At 34.4% G+C, this 19547-nt stretch overlaps 1 protein-coding gene across 1 annotated transcript in view; it reads right to left on the bottom strand.

Moving 5' to 3' along the window:
* Positions 1-19547, bottom strand: part of SP3 (Sp3 transcription factor) — a 60166-nt gene that overhangs the window by 2260 nt on the left and 38359 nt on the right. The window contains exons 5-6 of the mRNA XM_047870984.1: positions 7537-7729; positions 1978-2174 (exon numbers count right to left, since the gene is read on the bottom strand). Of these exons, the coding sequence (XP_047726940.1) occupies positions 1978-2174; positions 7537-7729 (390 nt within the window). The remainder of the gene's footprint in view (positions 1-1977; positions 2175-7536; positions 7730-19547) is intronic.

The following is a 19547-nucleotide window of genomic DNA, read 5'->3' as shown; positions in this document are numbered from 1 at the left end:
AATAATGGAGATGGCTAGCTGATGTGATTTTAGCTGAAATAGTCAAGAGCAAGCCTGATATGCCATGATGTTATAGTTAATTCAAGACCCTGATGCCTAACTTTATTTCCCCAGTATGAATAAAATCCTTTTTTTAAATACAAAAGACTGACTGAACTTCTATTATGTTGAAGACAACTACAAAAGAGAATTACTGGAGGAAAAGGCAAAAGGCAAATCTAAAAGGAATCCAGAGAGAAATCAAGTAGTAAACAAATCTTGTATTTTGTGATTCTCTTCAAAATTCTTACCTATCTCTTATTTCAGCACCTCCACCTTAAGTAGGTCCTCATCAGACCTCACGCCTGAACTATGCTGCAGTGACACCCTAAGTCATTCCCCCTCTCCTATCCAGTCAGTCAATGGCAGACAAATCTTCCTTAAATACCAAATCGTATCAGTGTGAAACTTCACCATGACACTAAGTGGTACGGAAATATAAGAATAACTTGCAGATTATGAAATAGATTTTCTACTGCCTAACTTAAAAGGACCTCCATAACATAGCTCAATCCTACTTAACAGAAATGTGCTATACAGAATCTCATCTTCACTCATGGCAAATGGTCTCTCACCTCTTCTAGTCACATATCATTCTATTCTTCTGAGAAGGTATTTCCCAAAATTTCTTTTGGAATTAATCCTGAGAGATGCTCCACAGAAAATGGCACAACAATCAAAGGAGGCTGGGAAATGCTACACATACTACATCTCCCAACTTAAGAGATGCACAGTCTTCTTAATGTTCAATTAATGGTCCTAAGAGGTGTTGCCTTGAAGGTAGCTGGACTAAACCCTGTTTAACTCAGTGTTTCTCACATTTATTTGATCACAGACTTTTTTGTCCCCTTTTATGTTATTCCTTTTTATATCCTGATCAAATTCCACAGAGGAAAATTCTGTTACCAGGCCACTTTAAGGTCCCAGCCCACTGCCCAACAATGTCTTACTATCCCATGCAACACTGATCTCTGTCTCTAAGTATACTTGACCTATTTTCTTATTTTGTTTGCTGCAACTTGAAACAGGTTAAGCTCATCTGTCTAACCTGACAAATAAGACAGAAAATAAGTAGCACATGTAATATATATACTACTACATACTTCACAGGTTATTTTATATATTTAAAGACAATGTAGAAGGTGTGAAAGTAGAGTGAGAGCTTATTTGCTTACTCTAACAGAGAACCTGGATTTGAATCCAGATCTAGGACCAACACTTTCATTTCACCATGCTTCTTCCTTCTAAGCTTTATTGTGACTATAACTATGTATTTTTCAATTCTTCAGTGTTGAGCATAGACTGATGAACACCTTGACCATTATATGGTAGCAGGAGAAAACTCTAAGATACATTAAATTAGGATTTAGTTGGAGTCACTCCTAGGCTCATTTCATGTAACAACCCCACAATACCATGAAAAACAATCAAACAGAAGAGTTCTCCCATCAATAATGCCCTGGTTATTCCTCATTGAAATGTTTTTTGCTTACCTCACAGATACTAAAACAAGAAAAGGTAAAATACTTCAATTTATCAGAAAAAAAAAGAATTATTCTTTAGCATGTTGAAGAAAAATAAAGACAGATCAAGAGTAAAAGGAGACAACTAATTTAAAAGGTTAACATAATAAACAAGAATTGCATAAATGTGGCTTAAGACATTAAACAACGTTACAGCAAAACAAAAAAAGCTAACTATATAAAAAAAAAAGCTAACCAAAGTCTGCATAAAATAAAATGTTATTTTACAAGATAAACCATATTGGCTTATTTGGAATTACTGTTCTTAAATTGGTATTACTGAAGATAAAAATTGAATGTAACTAGTCATATTTTAAAAGATTCAGATCAGTAAGATGGGGGGGGGGGGACTTCAAGATACTATGTAGCCCTATAAGTAATTTTTTTTTTTCAGTTAAAAGTAAATATTAGTAACCTGTATGTGTTCTTCTGTGCCTCTGTAATTCATCACTTCGAGTAAATCTTTTACCACAGAACATCCAGTTACAAACAAAAGGACGCTCCCCAGAATGCCAACGCAGATGAGCTCTCAGATGTGAGGTCTTCCCATAGACTTTACCACATCCTGGTATATGACAAATGTGTTGCTTCTTTTTTCCAAGATTGGTACCTCTAAAAAACACACAGAGAATAATATATACTTCTATGGAAATATTCAAGTAAACATTACTACTTCTATATTCCCAAGCTGAATTTCAAATCGAAGACATTAACGCCATGAGGTCAATCAGAAACCAAGACCATTTAAGATCAATTTAAATTAAAAAAAATGTGTGTGTGTGTGTGTGTATATATCAAACATGTAATATCACATTATTAATTTTACTTCAGATTTAATGTGATTGCTGTCCAAATGTAAACATGCTCAAGAATTATATAATTTAAAAGGACATTTCATAAAGACAGATTGTACAAATAAAGCTACTTAAGTATTCTGTCAGAACCATTCACAAATTCAATGCATAGGCCCAATCCATGTCCTAGTGGTATAAGAAACTAAATAGTCTCTTCAAAGTCACAATGTCAGCTAATTTAAAAATTAAATAAACCAAGAAATGACTACATAACCAATCACAGGTACAATAAAAACGATAGGCACCTTAAGCAGACTTTAAATTAACATGACTTAAGCATATTTATTCCTTTATTTGTATAGCCACACCCTGAATATACACGGAGACTTGGGAGAAAATCGTAAAAAAAAAAAATCTAGACAAAGCTACTGTCATAGCTCCCTTAGCACTACAGAAAATAAATATAAATCAAAATTATCTTTATAGTTAAAATTCCTTTCATATTAACCATGCAAAGATACCCCAAATTACACATCAGAGATATAATAAAATACAGTTTCTCCACAGCATAAAATTTGACATTTGTTACATTTCAGTATTTGATACCAAGAACAGGGTTTGGGAGATATGTGCTTAGATGAATGAACACAGGTATTTTAGCCTAAGCAAGAAGAAAACTTTTTTGATTCCAGAACTGATATTCAAATAGTATTAAACACTATAGAAAGTGTTATTTCCCAAGCTTAAAAAAAAAAAAAAAATTGGGCTGGTTACTAAATAAAAAATGAGTTTATAAAAAACATGACACTTTAGACTCACTGTCAAAATCATATAAACTCTGCAATGTTTCTGAGATTAAAAAAAGGTACATTTAAGACCCTCCGCCCCGACTTCCCCTCCTCCCCCAATCTCACAGTCTAGGTATATAGCCTGTAAACTGTCCATAAGCCTGAAAATCCTCCTTTATATATTATACCTAGCGTTTTTCAATTTTTACTGGAAAAATGCATATTTCCCCACATTTATATTTTAATGTACTCACACTCAGTAGCATGTGAAATTGCCATAGGACAAACAGTGCTAAACGGTGCAGTGCTGGCTGTTAGATGCCATAGGTGTTCTGAACAGGGAGACATCAATGTGGGCTCCAGTAGTTAGAGAAGGCTTCGTGGAAGAGGTGGGTAGGATTTAGATAGAAAGGAGGGAAGGCATTCCAGGCAGAGGAATAGCATAAGTAAAGACAAGGAGGAGTCATGCTGTTGTCTTAAGGGCAAGGACGTCATAATCTAACACAATTCTAGTTTCTGCTCCAGTCCACCCCCAATTTCTATAACTCTCTTCCAAGAGCTGAGTTGAGTGAAACAGGTTTTTCTGGCTCACCTGCAATGCCAAAGTATTAACCAAAGCCAAGATTTCATTTAATTTAGTTTTTAAAATTTATTTTATTCTTACACAGCCCTAAGAAAAAAGAGTAATGTTTGTGGTTATTGGTGTACAAACCAATTTCACATATTGTGTTCACCATAGCAATTTCACAGAGAACCCAATTCAGTTCACTCTTGTACTCATGACTTCTTGCCTCTATGCTAAGTGTACCACTCAGGTGAATCCATGTGCTTTTATAAACTCAAAAGTGCTAAATACTAACTAAGCAAAATTTAGCTTGAGAGCACTAACAAAGCACAAGATTGTAACAAATTACAGCAACAAATCTGGGTTCTCAAAGAACCAAAGAGCCCGGGAGAGGTATTTTCAATTGAATTATAAGAAAATGAGAAATACTATTTGAAAATGGGACAGGCATCGGGGGGGGGGGGGGGGGAGATGGGGACAGGATGCACACAAATATATCTAATTTAAGGGAAAAGCCTAACACCCGGGTCCAAATTTCTATTTAAAAAGGAAATTTTATTCAAGATAAGATCTAGATATGTTAGATATGGATTTATGACACGTGATGTGAAGGAAAAGAACTTTCTCAACAAATAAATATAAAGGTAATAATAAAAGATTCAGTCGTAAGTTTTCTTCTTGATTTCCATAATCAAACCACTAACACCTATACCACCTAGAAAAAACAAACAACTTTGAGTTTCTATTCCTAATTGTCTAAACTTGTTCTCAATAGTTTAACAATGCCAAGACAGAGTGACACAATAAATAATGCTGAATTCTCAGTATGGGAATTAAGAAAAGTGAAGTAAATCAAGTACTTTCTTTTGCTTGGAATGGAAGAAATGAGACACCAACTGAAATTGCTGACAGATTTTGCAAAATAACTTAATTTTTAAAATATGGACTGATGTTTAATCCACACAAACCCCACATAACAATAATGCTTTTAGAATTTATTCTACTTTATTAAAATTACCTGCCTCTTCCACTAGAGTAAAAAGTTTCTGAGGGCTGGTTCTGCTTAATAAATATTGGTTAAATGCCCAGATGAATACAATTTTTAAATATTTAACTATATTTTATACCTTGCTCAAGAAGGTAAACAAAATTTTGTTCTCTGAATATTCCACTTGATATATGTGTATTTTTAAGAATGTAGCTGAGGGAAAAAAGGCCAATATTCTAAAATTTTTAAAGTACTGCCCACCTCACCTTTGCAGAACCCTTTAGAATGCCCTGGATTTACTATATGCTATGCTTCTACTAATTAGATGCAACAACTATCAATGATACAATTTTGCCTGTCATGTATATATCAGTTGAAGTTTGTTCAAATGAGCTCTAAGAAACCATAGTTTTTTTTCTTAAGAACTTCCATTTTGATTGCTTAGAATAATTTTAAAAAACGAACTCACAAAAGTTCTAGAAAAAATAAGTCTTTTTTTTTTTTTAAGGTATTTCATAAAGACTGATTCACTAAAACTTTTGTGCATAAAACAAAGTTTGCAAAGTTTTAAGTGGTGGAACTCTTCTTTTACTTGTGTAACAATGCATTATACAAACCACTGACAAAGTTGAAAGGCAATGTAAAACTAGGAAAAAATATCTGCACATATGACGGTTAAACACACGAATTAACAGATTCACAAAAGACAATTCACAAAAGAAATCTTAAAATGGTAAAATAACACACCAAAAAATGTTCAATCTCACAATGTAACAAAAAATATACTAAATGAAATAATAATGAGGAATTATTTTTCATACCAGACTTTAAAAGGTATTAAAAAAATGATGAAATCCATTGTTGGCAAGGGTGTGGGAAAGCAGATACTTTCATACACCACTGGTAGGAGTTTAACTTGAAACAGATAGAAAAGCAGACAATTCCCTTCGATCCAACAATTTCACTTCTGCCAACTTACAGTGATGAAGTAATCAGACAAAGGTGCAAAAATGTATGTGTAATATTAGAATGACAGCAATAAACTCTCAAAAAAGATGTTAAATTCTTACGCATCCATACAACAGTATTAACAGCCATTAAGAACTTGATGTAGACTCTATACAGACTTGGAAATATGGTCACAAAAATTTTCAAAATAAGAGCAGACATGTAAACAGTGAGAATGATTCCACTTTAAAAGATATGTAAAGTCTGAAAGGATATATACAAAAATGTTATAATGGTTATCCTGACATGGGGTAGAAGTTTGGTATTGTTTTAATATTCTTCTAGATTTCTGAATTTTTATGAGCACATATTAGTTTAATAAATACAAATCTAAAGGAAGTTCATTTTCAAGAAAATACGTTAAGTAAAATATAGGCCAGATCTTGACCCTCAATTAGATTGGACTTTCACGAACAAATTTATCTTTAAAGTTCCTCTAAAAAGGAGAGTAAATTTCAGAAAAGTTATTGTCTAACCAAACTTATTTAAATTGGCCAAAACATGTCAAAGAATAAATAATATTTCAAACAAATAATTACCTAGTAAATAAAAATACCTAAGGATCTGATATAGAAGCAAATCCACTCAAGAGGTAGTAAGTACAGTTTAGTGGTTAATGCTCTGGAGTAAGAAACTGGGTCCAAATCCCAGTTGCATGTTGCTCTTAAGAATCATTCAACCTCTCTGCCTCATTTATAAGACTTTCTAACATCTAAAACTCAGTAAGCCCTCAATGTTAGCAGTTATTAGTCATTGTTACCATCATTGTGAATGGGCTGGCCAATGTACAAATCAACTAATGACACCAACTGGAAGGCAGATAGGCTCTATTTCTATTAGCTTAAGCTCATTAACTGTGTTAATAGTATATTTTGTCTATTTATGGCATATTTCTGAGAGAGATGTGTCAAGGCTTTTCACTATGACTAGGGATTTGATTAGTATGTCATTAAGAGTCGTATCACAGTTTCTGCTCTCTGTATATTTCAATGTTATGGGGGGAAAGTATCGTAACTATTAAATCTCCTTTGGTGAAAACTTCATATTATTAATAAACCTACCCCTATTTAACCATGTGATCCTGATCCTTCATTGTCTGACAGTAACACTGCTATCCAAGTTTTCTAGTTAACATTTGCCTAATAAATCTTTTTCCACCCCTTCAACATTCCTGTGCCAATTTATCTGAGATGCTCCCTATAATTAACATAAGGCTGGATTTTGTTTTTAAAATACAATCTGAGTTTCAAGGTCTTAATTATTAAGCTTAATCCATCCACATTTAATATAATCAGTGATCTGTTTTGAGTTTTTCCTGTCATGTTATTCTGTCTTAACATTTATTTTTTTAAAGTACAGAATTAAAATACTACAGTTCCACTTTCTTAAAAAATTCCATCATTAAGGCTTATTATTCATTTCTGTTGAAAATAGAAAATGTTTATGCTTATCAACTATTTCTGAACTTATTTTTATATAACTGCTATTCTCAAGCTAAAAATCAACTCTTTATCTGTATTTAGGCAAATCTCATTGCTGGTTTGCAAATAGGCTAATTTCTCATATGGGCCTGTTAAATGGCATCTGTTACATTTCTTTTTAAGGCAAATTAAGTAACTTTAGTTTTAAAAAAGGCACTTCGATCTGAAAATTCTATCTTACATATTTTGTCCCCTAAGTTTTTCTGCCACACTCATACAGACATACACACAAAATGATCATGTAATGAGAAATTTCCCATAATTAAGTGATACCGCATGCAGTATTTCAAAAATTAGGGTGATGATATTAGCAGTGTTAAAAAAAAAGAGTATGTTTCATGTGTGCATACCTCCCACCACCTTCTTTACAGTTGGGACAGGTGCAAGCTACCCTTCGAAGTCTTTTTCCTTCTTGATGTTGTTGGTCCCCTTCTTCATCTACCACCTGCACTCTTAAGTGTGTTAGATCATTGGTATTCAATGTAGAATCACCACTGAGCTGCCACTCTTCAGGATCAGGTTCTTCTTCCTTGATCCTAATATCTAAAGAAAAAAGCAAATACAGATGAGAAGCAGCCCACTGGCCCAAAAAGCATGAGATGTGAGCCTCTCTAAGGTAAAGTGAATACTATGTAAAAGTCAAAAATCATGTCTATGGAACATAACCATTGGTCCTAAACATAATCATTGGTTCTCATTTCTATCTTACTCTAAATATCAAAGAATTCAGCCAAAAAGAGAATAAAGCCAGCATGAGAGCTTGCTTTTTAAAAGATTTATTAAGAAAAGTAATTTTCATATGTGGAATTTAAGATACAAAACAGATGAACATAAGGGAAGGGAAGCAAAGATAATGTAAAAACAGGGTGGGGGACAAAACATAAGAGACTCTTAAATACAGGGAACAAACAGGGTTGCTGGAGGGGCTGTGGGTGGGGGGATGAGTTAAATGGGTAAGGGGCATTAAAAGGAGGACACTTGTAGTACTAGGTGTTATACACAGGGGATGAATCACTGGAATCTACTCCTGAAATGATTATTGCACTACATATGCTAACTAACTTGGATGTAAATTAGAAAGAAAGAAAGAAAGAAAGAAAGAAAGAAAGAAAGAAAGAAAGAAAGGGAAAGACATTTTTTTTTAAGCACGCTAAGGCTAAATCACAATCTGAAACTTCAATTATATACTCGTTCAGCTAATCAATAAATCCAACAGTCAATTCAGATTGGAGCAAATTCTAAAACCCTTCACAGCCTATATCAATCGTTCCTATCAATAGGCACTATGTGAATGCAAAAGAAGGGATCATTCACTTGAAACTGTTACTCACAAATCTAACCTTTAAATTAAGTCATCATTACTAAAATATCTATAATGGCCACGATGTCACTATAGAAGGAGACAGAAATATGAGAGACAGTTTCTATTTTCAAGGAGTTTTATTACAAACCAGATTGGGAAACAAAATGAGGAGGCAATGGTAAGGAAGAATGGACATGGCAGGAAGTTGTGTCATTTTCTCAGCAGAGCCAAACATCTTTATATCGATAATGATACAATATCATTTTCTACATGAAAAAGAAGAGGTTTTTCATCTCAGAAAACTTTTTTAAAGAAACAATACAGGATTTAAAACAAACACTGAATATAACCATCTTCGGTAAAGAAAATTCTCACAGATTTTTATTCTGATTTATGTAGTAAGTAAACCAAAAATCTTAATGGAAAATTATTATTTTAAATCCAAATTAGTCACTAATAATTGGGGCAAAAATAGCTTTAAAAAAATCAAATGTGTCTTGTAACTGCTGAATTTAAACTAATGAAAACTAGAATGTATAACCAACAACCAAGAAAAACACCTCAAACAGTGTAAAACTAGTTTATTTTATCAGGATAACCACAACAAAGTATGGGGGGGGGGGGGGGGGAGTAGGAAGAAAGGGAAGAAGCATGGCATGGGCAACAGGGTAAAGAGCAGTGCCATTCACCAAAATAGGAAATACTGGAGAAAGACCAAGTAGAATTAAAGAAGGACAGTTAATGAGTTCAAGGTTCAAGACCATGGAGTCTGAACGAGTACAGAAGCAGGACCTATACCTTTGGAGCTCAAAATAGAGGCAAGTGCTGGAGATACAGAAATTATCGGTATATATACAGTGATGGGAGTCTTTCCAAAGAAGTAGGTTAGATCACTCCACGACTATAAAGAGGATGAGAAAAGAAAGTAGCCAGTGAGGAATACAAACATTTAGGGAACAGGCAAAAGAGGAGGAACCTGCAAAGGAAATTAGTATCCAGGAAAATGTGCTACATCAATGAAAGAATGTGTTTCAAGAAAGAAAGGAAGTGGTCAACATCAAATACTGCAAATAAGTTAAGAAAGAAACCAAGAAAGTGGGCAAGAAGTGCGAATGTGTTTAATAACAAGTACAGATAAGTTTTTCAAGAAGTCTGGTTTAAGAGAGAGACAAAAATATGGCAATAGAAGCTTGAGAGGACCAAAGAGGAGAATTAAGGGGAGGGAGTGTTTTGTTTTATGTTTAAAGACACAAAAAACTTGAACATGTTTAAATGCTATGAGAAAGATCTATTACAGAGAGACTGGTTGAAAATACAGGATTTTGAAACCCCTAAAAAGTGAGGAGGGGATGATGACCCATAGAACCTACAAGTTCAGCTGATGGAGCACAGCCACAACTCCCTCTACAAGCACATTTGTTCATCCCATAAGTAATTAGCTGCTATGTGCTGTGAACAATGCTAGACTCCAGATGCAGAGAGAATTCGATGGCTAGAAATTGAAGGAAAATTGGTTTCTATTTGCTCAGTGAAAAGATGAATTACACTATATATAAAATTCCTCCAAATACAAAACATAAATGTGTACTGACTTCTGTTCCTTTATAATCTGATGTCCATCTGTATCACTATGACCAGATACGTAAGTACTTGCACAAATATTGCATAATACTAGCTTTGTAAGTTAAAGAAAAGACACAGTACATGGATACCACATATCCAGAGTAGAGTAAGTTTGAAGTCCACACATGAGGCAGTTTATCAGATGTTTTTAAAGCTGCTCATCTTACATTATTTGTGATGAGGCAGCAGGTAAAAAGGAGGACAAAATACTAATATCAAGGATGGATAAAGCAGTCTAGAGAGACAGAAGACTTGAAGACACCAAAGAGAAGAAAAAAAAGCAATTGATGAGAGAGGGCAAGAATGAAATGCAACTTGACTGAGGGAATGAAGATATTATATAGCATGTTCCTGCCCCCCATTGCTAGTTCTCTTACTGGAACCTACAAAATACGTTTAAACATTGTGTCGTGGACATAAATACTCACAATTTAGTGTCCTTTCTTACTGAATCTGAATACAGCACAAGCAAAAAAACTTCACATGTAAATTGAACCCATCTTGTCCACCAACCAACCTTCTCCTGGCATCTCCTTTAGTTGACAGCATTACAAGTCACCTAATTTTTCGGACTATCAACTCTAGCTGAGTCCTGTCAGTCCATTGCCAGCCTCTCATCTTCCTCTTTTGCTAATCCATCTTCTCCACAGCCTCTAAAATGTTCTTCTTAAATAAAAATCTAATGACATCACCTTCCTGATAACCATACTTACACTAATTCTCTATTTTCTACAGTATGAAGACCACACTCATTAATTAACTTGGTATTCAAGAATGTTCTCAACCTGGCCCCAGCCTGGTCTTCCAAACCTCACTATTAAAAACACTGAAATTCTCAGGGCTCCTGGGTGGCTCAGTGGGTTAAGCATCTGACTCTTGATTTTGGTTCAGGTCATCATCTCACAGCTCGTGGGATCAAGCCCCACACACATCAGTGGGAGCCTGCTTGGGATTCTCTTTCTACCCCTCTTCCACTTGCACTCTCTCCCTCAAAAAAAAAAAAAACAAAAAACAAAAAACAAAAAACAAAACCACACTGAAATTCTCACCATTTTCAGAATACATGCCCTCTCTCAATGTCACTCCCTTGTGTGTGCATCTTGCCTGGACTGTTTTCTATCTCTTTTCCTTTTTCATCGAACTAACCTCTATTTATCCTTAAAGGCTACTTCAAATGTCATCTTTTTTATATATACTTATGGTAGAATTATATTTATTGTCTCATACATCCCTTTAGATATTGAGTGCTTCACTCCAAAGTGCTCAGAAAATACAATCTGACTAAATGAACAAAAACTTCCCTAAGGAGGAACTTCCAATATAGGCAATAATCTACCTGGAGAGACTTTGCCCTCTGCTTCTCTATGCTCCTTCTATCTGCAAATAATACATAAAGAGAAGTGTTTTTTTTATAAGATTAAAAGTCATTTCATAGGGACAGGACCACTAAGTGTTCACTAAAAATAATAGATTAATTGCCCAAAATGTGTTACACCAATTTTTAAATCACTCCACTTGTTCATACGCAATCTGGGGTATTTTAGAATCTTAATGATAAAATTAATTAACCCAATAAATTGGAAATAATTCCCCTTTGCTAACTGCATATCATTTTAATTACAGACACCTTAAAAATAAGTCTCCAGTACTAGGCAGTCAAGGTTACATCTTCCTCAATAGCTGAGTGTAGACGACAGGAAAATATTTTTTACTTGCTCTATTAATGTCTTACATGTAGTACCTAATCATTCTTAGAAATCTATTTGTAAGGCTCAGAGGAAAGGGAAGTAATAATCCATCAAAATAGACCATACAAGTATGAAGAAGTACCCAATATTATTAGGTACCAGGAAAATAAAAAGCAAAATCACAATGAGGTATCATACCACCACAATGGCTAACATTCAAAACAGACCAGGCCAACTGTTGGCAAAGTAGTGGAATAACTAAAACTCTCCCACACTGCTAGTGGGTGTATAAATCGGTTTAATTTTAGAAAACCTTTTGACCATATCTTCTAAAACTAAACCTATGCATACCCTATAACCCAAGCAATTTCACTCCAACAGAAATGCATACGCTAAAAGTTCACCCTAAATGAAACAATTCCAATGTCCACCAGTATTAGAATGGAAAATAAATCACAATATATTCATTCATACAGTTAAATGTGTTAAAACAATGAAAATTAACAACCTATATGCAACAGGAATGAATGTCACAAACATAATTTAAAACAAAAGGCTCACAATTTTTCTCTCTCTGTCTCTCTAGAAATTCTATTTTTATATAAAGCTTAAAACAGGTAAAACTACTCTACGGTGACTGCCTATCTTTAAAAAGGGGTAGTAACTGGGTCTAAGGAGATTGCTGGTTTGTTCATAATGTCCTATATTTTGATCTGGGTAATTTTTCCTAGGTGTTCATTCTATAAAAATTCATCAAGGTACACACATATGATTTTACATTTTTCTGAATGTGTATTATACTTCAATATAAATATTATTCTAAATAAAAATTTTTTTGAGTAATCTATAGATTACTTAGGAATTCTGTGTCAATCAGCTTCTTTTGTTGCGGCTTCATCTCTAGTTCCTTATAATCAACTAACACCTTTCCCCGACATAGGAATTTAAAACAAAACAAAACAAAACAAAACAAAACCTTTAAGAGATGAGTGTGCTCTAAAAATTAAGCCTGTAAACTGAAGTTTAGAATATAATATTATTCACTTAACAAGTATGTGAGAGACAATAATGTGCCAGGCACTGTTGTAGGTTCTAAGGATAAACAGTTAATACAACAGTTACCTTCATCAAGTTTCCTATTTAGTTGCGAGAAGACAGAACAATTAAGTAAATACACAGCATTTTAGGTGATAAAGTGTAATGAGAATGGTAAAGAGAGCAGGAAGTGAAAGGAGTGAAATACTAGCTGTTTTAAATAGAGGGGTCAGAGAAAACTGCCTGGAGGCAAAGGATGAGCAAGGTGGAAGAAAGTATTCTGGGCAGAAGGAAAAGCAAGTTGGATGCATGTTTGGTGTATTCAAGGAAAAGCAAAGAGGCCTGTGTGGGTAGAATGAAATGAATATGGAGAAAGTGTAGTAAGAGATAAGATCACAAAGTAAAAATGTGGAAGAGGAGGAGAGATGATCATATATGATGTTACACATTGCATATTACCTCATAGACCATTATAAGGACTTTACATTTCATTCAGAGTGAGGGAAGCCACCAAGGCATTAGGCGTAGAAGGGTGATATAATTTAAATTACATCTTACTAAAATAAATTCAGTATCACTCTGGATGCTGCATTAAAGAGACTGTTGGGAACAAGGACATAAGTAGGGAAACTAATTAAATTAGGGAGCTAATATATAATTACCAAAACAAAAGATGATAGTGGCCTAAAATTAAGGTGTTATTGAGGAAGTAGTAAGGACTGGCCAGTCAGGTAGAGTCCATGACATTTGCTAACAACCTGTTAATTACTAACAGGTTTTTTTGTGAGGTGTGAGAACAAGAAAGGAGTTAAAGACAATTCTAAGGTTTTTGTGCTGTGTAATAAAAGAGATGGAGCTGCCATTAACTGAGATAGGGTAGACTGGAAGGTGAAAAGACTGTGGGAGAAGGGTGCCAATCAGGCCCCCATTTTTGGATATGAAAGTTTGGAGGTGCCTATGAAATAACCAAATGATGATGCTCATCAGGCAGTTGATGGCTCTGGAGTTCAGGCAAAAGCATGCCCTGCAGATATAAATTTGGACATCCATCAGCATATACAGCTGATTATTGAGAGTGACTTGGAATGGAATACAGACAAAAGGAAACCCTGGGCACTTCGACGTTCACAAGTAGAGGAGACTAAAAGGAACCAGCCAGAGACACGAGGAAACTAGTGTCCAGAAAGCAAGTGAAGCAGTCATTTCAAGAACATAATCATAGGTGTCAGTGCTTGATGAGTCGGGTAAAATGAAGACTGAGAAATGACTTTTGGATGTAAAAATGTGGTAATCACTGGTGATCTTGACAAAAACTGTTGCAGTAGAGAAGTTAGGACACAATCCTGCCTAGAGTAGATTGAAAGAATGAAAGATGAATTGCAAACAAGTACATACGACACTTCCCAAGAGTTATGCTGGGAAAGCAAGCATTCTAAGAATGTCACTGAAGTTCCTAAGCTAGCCAACAAAGGCAGATTTAACATGTCTAGTAGCAAATACATGTATTAACATATACTAACAATATAAAAAATGAATATGCTTAAAAAAACAAATGTGCTTATTTGAAAGGACTTTGGGTACATAAGAAAAAACAAGTTTAAATGCAAAAAAAAAATTGAAGCAATATAAATAGAAATTCTCAAAGAGGGATGCCTGGGTGGCTCAGATGGTTAAGCATCTGACTGTTGATTTTAGTTCAGGTCATGATCTCATGGTTGGTGGGATCAAGCCCCCCGCCAGGCTCTGCACTGACAGCATGAAGCCTGCTTGGGATTCTCTCTCTATTCCCCTCTCTCTCTCTGCCTCTCCCTGCTGGTGCACATGTGCAACGATTTCGCTTTCTCTTTCTCTCAAACATTAAAAAAAAAGAATGTTAAAATAAACAGCACTTTTTTTAAAAGTTTATTTATTTATTTTGAGAGAGAGAGCGGGGGGGGGGGGGAGGAGGGAGAGAGGGAGGGAGGGAGGGAGAGAGAGAGAGAGAGAGAGAGAGAGAGAGAGAGAGAGAGAGAGAGAGAATCCCAAGGGCTAGAACTCACAAACCCCAAGATCATGACCACAGCCAAAATCAGGAGTTGAAGGCTTAACCAACTAAGCCCAGGTGCCCCAATGGCACTATTTTTAAAATTATATTTACTCTCTACCTCAAAATGTTTAAATTTCCTTTTCATCTGGTTTGGTATATGGCAGTATTGTCTCACGTTTATGGTTGTTTTGGCCTACCATAATAAAACAAAATAGGAAGGAAGGGAGGGAGGGAGAAAAAGAGAAAGAGAAAGGAAGGAAGGAGGAAAGAAAGTTTGGCTGCTTTTGTGGATTAGGAAGATAAAGCCAGCCAGTGGTCTCCAAATCTTTGATTGGCACTATTAGTAAAGCTGTGAATATGCACCCCATAAATATTAAGCATATACACTCTAATTGACTATAAAATATTAGAAAACAAATACATGTAAGAGATTAACAATTTTAATTTTATTGTTAATTACAGTAGCTCAATATTAGATAATGCCACAACAAAATATTTAGGGCAAGATTCAATGTTATCAATAGCAGAGAGAAAGTGACTACTCTGCCATTTTCTTGGGTGTTCAGTGATAACTTCATTTTCTTTGCTAGTCAATGCATGGCTTCTTTACGTGGATATTAAAGACACTTGTCCACTTTAAAGGTTATTTAGTTAAAATCAAAAAATATAAATTCATTCAATTCAAGGATATATAAATAGCAATATGCAGCATCGTGCTAAAAGCATGTAAAAAGAGAGAGAGAGTGAGCAGGCATATCATATGTAACACAAACAGAGCTGACATGGAATCAATGAAGGCACCAGTGGTAATCTGTATGTATAATCAATATTAGTCAGGCATTAGTAACCCAGGACATGCATAGATTTCTATTAAAAATATTACCAGAAAATGCTAAACGCTTCCTCCTAAGACTATTTATCAACAGAGCTAATAGAATATTTAAGATACATTCTTAACTGGTTTATCAAGTCTGGAATATGCATATTTAATTTAAATAAATAATACTAGATAAATATGAATTATCATACTATTGATAAAATGAGATATTCTCCTTTATCAATAGTATATCATTGGGATTTTTGTTGTTCTTATCAAAGGCTTTCATATTCTGCCTTCAATTTTTTAAGCTCTGATGAAATTATTTCATTTGATTCTAAAGTTTTATTTACATTTTCCCTTTAATCAGTTTCACCTGCCATAAAAAAAAAAAATCACCTGAACAGAATTATAGGATAATCCTACAAGATCTCATATATTATTTTAATTAGATTTTCACATTCATAATTATTCAGATTCCTAAGGATATGTGAGAGCTACCAAGTCTCTTTTTCCAATTTTTCTTTCAAGGAGCTAGTTCTAAACTCCAGACATTGATTCCTAGAAATATAACTGTGCTAGTCTAATCAAAAGAAATGAACACTTTAGGGGAAAGTTTTAAAACCAAACTTTATTCCTTTACCTATTTTAAACAAAATATATGTACATATATTATCTGTGCTTTAACATGAAGCAATCTCTTTCCCACAAATCCTATCTCTCTAAACCTAGATTATTCTTCTATGACTGCTCCCTTCCCCCTACTTAAAATTAATCTTTCATCTCTACTAATCTTTTTCAAATCCTCCTTCTCTTTTTTATAGCAGTTTTCAGAATCATCTTCAAAGCTTTTCTACCCAAGTAAAGATTATACAATAGGATTATTCATCCTAGTAAATATAGACAATAGAAGCTTTTATCAGATACACACACACACAAATGTAAACATAATTAGAAATAACTGATTTTCTAATATGCCTTATAGAAGACTTCACTTTATAACCATACCACAAATATATGAGAAAAAGGCTATGTGACTTGCAATTAATATACTGTAAACAGTAAAATATTAAGTCTCTGTTAAAGGGAGCAGCATTCTATCAAATAACACTTAAGATTTACTCCTTGTTCAGACACTACTGTAAGCACTTAATATATATTCCTCTACTTAATAGATAAGAAAACAAACATTAGTAGTTTCAAGTAGTTAGAAGTCACATAATCAAAAATGGGTAGAGTCAGAACACAAGGAAAAAAAATTATGCAAAACATACTCCAACTATTGCTAAAAATCAGTTCTCTACCAGGGTTAGTTCCCAGGAAAAGTAGCCTAAGTAAGTTAGCTTCCCTACATATGAATATATGTCTTTAACTGTAGTTTGATCAAATGAAATTAATGTGACTTTTAAAATCTGGGGAGGATAAAGAAAATGTTGTATACACCTACAATGGAATACTGTACAGCCTTACAAAAAAAAAAAGAAAAGAAAAGGAAATCCTGTCACATGCTACAATATGGATAAACTTGAAAACATTATATGCTAAGTGAAATAAGCCATTCACAGAAGAACAAATGCTGTATGATTCTACTAATATGAAGTATCTAAAGTAGTCAAAATCACAGAAACAAAGTAGAAAGGTGGTTGCTAAGCACTAGGGAGAAGGAAGATGGGAAATGGATACAGTTTCAGTTTTACAAGAGGAAGAGCTCTAGAGATCTGTCCCATGAAGGTTGAGTGTTAACTACAGAACTAGACACTTAAACATGGTTAAGATGGTACATTTAATGTGATGTGCTTTTTACAATAAAAAAAAATCTGGAAAAATCTTCCCTGTTGCTTCCCACCATAGAGGACTTCATTTGAGGATCCTCACAGATAAAATCTTCAATGTCACAGATAACAAGTTCAGAATAACTGTAAAGGATACACATCAATATAAGACAGTACTGCAGACAGTATAAGGCTCCTCCCTTCCCCCATAAGTTTTACAGACTAGTTTTCCTCTCTCCCTCAGATAAGAAGAGACTTTAAAGTTACTCTGAAGTTTAAAAAAAAAAAAAAAAAGATAAAAGTTGTTCTCTACCACATTCCCAGGTTAAAATACCAAAAAGGATGACAGTTTCCAATAATCCTTGACTGCTAAGGAACAGCAAGAAAGTGATCTGTTACAAGTGGTTATCACAACTCTATTCATGCCCTAATAGTACCAAACATTCATTCTAAGAGTAGATTCAGTTTTCGGAGACAACTGAAGATGAACTGAAGTGACATATTATGACTATATTAAATACTTAAACTGGGAGATAAAACATTATGTTATGTGACCATAACACAAGCTGGATCTTATAGAAGTTAATTAACATTCTTACCACCTAATTTCTAAATATTCTATCCCTGGAAACAACTTCCTAGTCTAAGTATATGATGACAAAATTACACTTAAAAAAACTCTTTTTCCTTAGTAAAAAAGCAAGAGTGGAAATCTACAAAAACAGCAATCAAAAAGTTATGTATGATTCTTTAACCTCACCTCACACAATCCTATTCTCAGTTTTCATGCCAGCTACCCAATAAACTTCTTCCATGTTCAGATATATACATGTTTCATTACTCATCAAGAATGCAAGCAAAAAAAAAAAAAAACAACAAAAAAAAACACCTCTACATTGATTTCATTACTAAGTCATTCTCATTTCATGTTGCAAGAACTCTCTTCTAAAATACATGGTTTGCAATCCTCTCTTAAAATATCTCTTTACCAATACTGAGTTGCATGTTAACTAAAATTTTTAAAAATATATTTCTTTAAAAAATAGTCATTACAGATTTCAGTTATGCTTTTTAGATACTACGTATTATCATAACTTCTTGAAATACAATGGCAATGGAATACAGCACAATATAAACTCATTTTCTCAAATTTAAATAAGGTAGGCTCTTTTCATTAAGTTTTAATTATAAAAACTTAAAATTAAACACTGGAGAAGAGTATTATCTACTACTTCAATGTTTATTTGTATACCACTTTATTTTTTTTTTAATGTTTTTATTTATTTTTGCAACAGAGAGAGACAGAACATGAGCAGGGGAGGGCCAAAGAGAGAGGGAGACACAGAATCGGAAGCAGGCTCCAGGCTCTGAGCTGTCAGCACAGAGCCTGATGCGGGGCTCGAACCCACAGACTGTGAGATCATGACCTGAGCTGAAGTCGGACGCTTAACCGACAAGCCACCCAGGCGCCCCTACTTTATTTTTGTTAATGTTTATTTATTTTTGAGAGAGAGAGCACACGCACACAAGAGAGGGAGGGACATGGGGGGTGGGGGTGGGGGACACAGGATCCAAAGCGGGCTCTGCACTGACAGCAGAAAGCCCATTTGCAGGGCTTGAACTCACGAATCATGAGATCACAATCTGAGCCGAGGTTGGACACTCAACCAACTGAGGCTCCTGGGTGCCCTTCGAATCACTTTAAAAATACACTGAAAACTTCTAAAATTCAAAACCTTCAAGGCATGAGTTGTTTAGGATGGTAGTTTACAAGATAACCACAGGGTACCATATTTTGAATGGAAATCTCTCCAGAAATAATTACACACTTACCTACTTTCTTTAGCAGAACCTGAAAATATTATTTAATCTTTAATGACTGCAATTCATTATTAAAATAATTTGGTACTGGGCAAGCCCTAGGACACTGCACTAAGTCCAGAATTCCATTTTTTTATTTCATATATCTACTTTTTTTTTTTTTTGCCTTCTTCCCAACTCTAGTGATATCAACCCTAGCTCCCAAGCTACACACCCATTATCCTTTCTAATGTGTATCTTCTAACCCAACTTGAAACTGGAAATCAGCCAAGTTTG

Source organism: Prionailurus viverrinus, chromosome C1 (assembly GCF_022837055.1).
Source record: "Prionailurus viverrinus isolate Anna chromosome C1, UM_Priviv_1.0, whole genome shotgun sequence".
In the NCBI taxonomy this organism is placed as follows: Eukaryota; Metazoa; Chordata; class Mammalia; order Carnivora; family Felidae; genus Prionailurus; species Prionailurus viverrinus.
The sequence above is the reverse complement of the archived record's forward strand: the minus strand, read 5'-3'. Positions and strand labels throughout refer to the sequence as shown.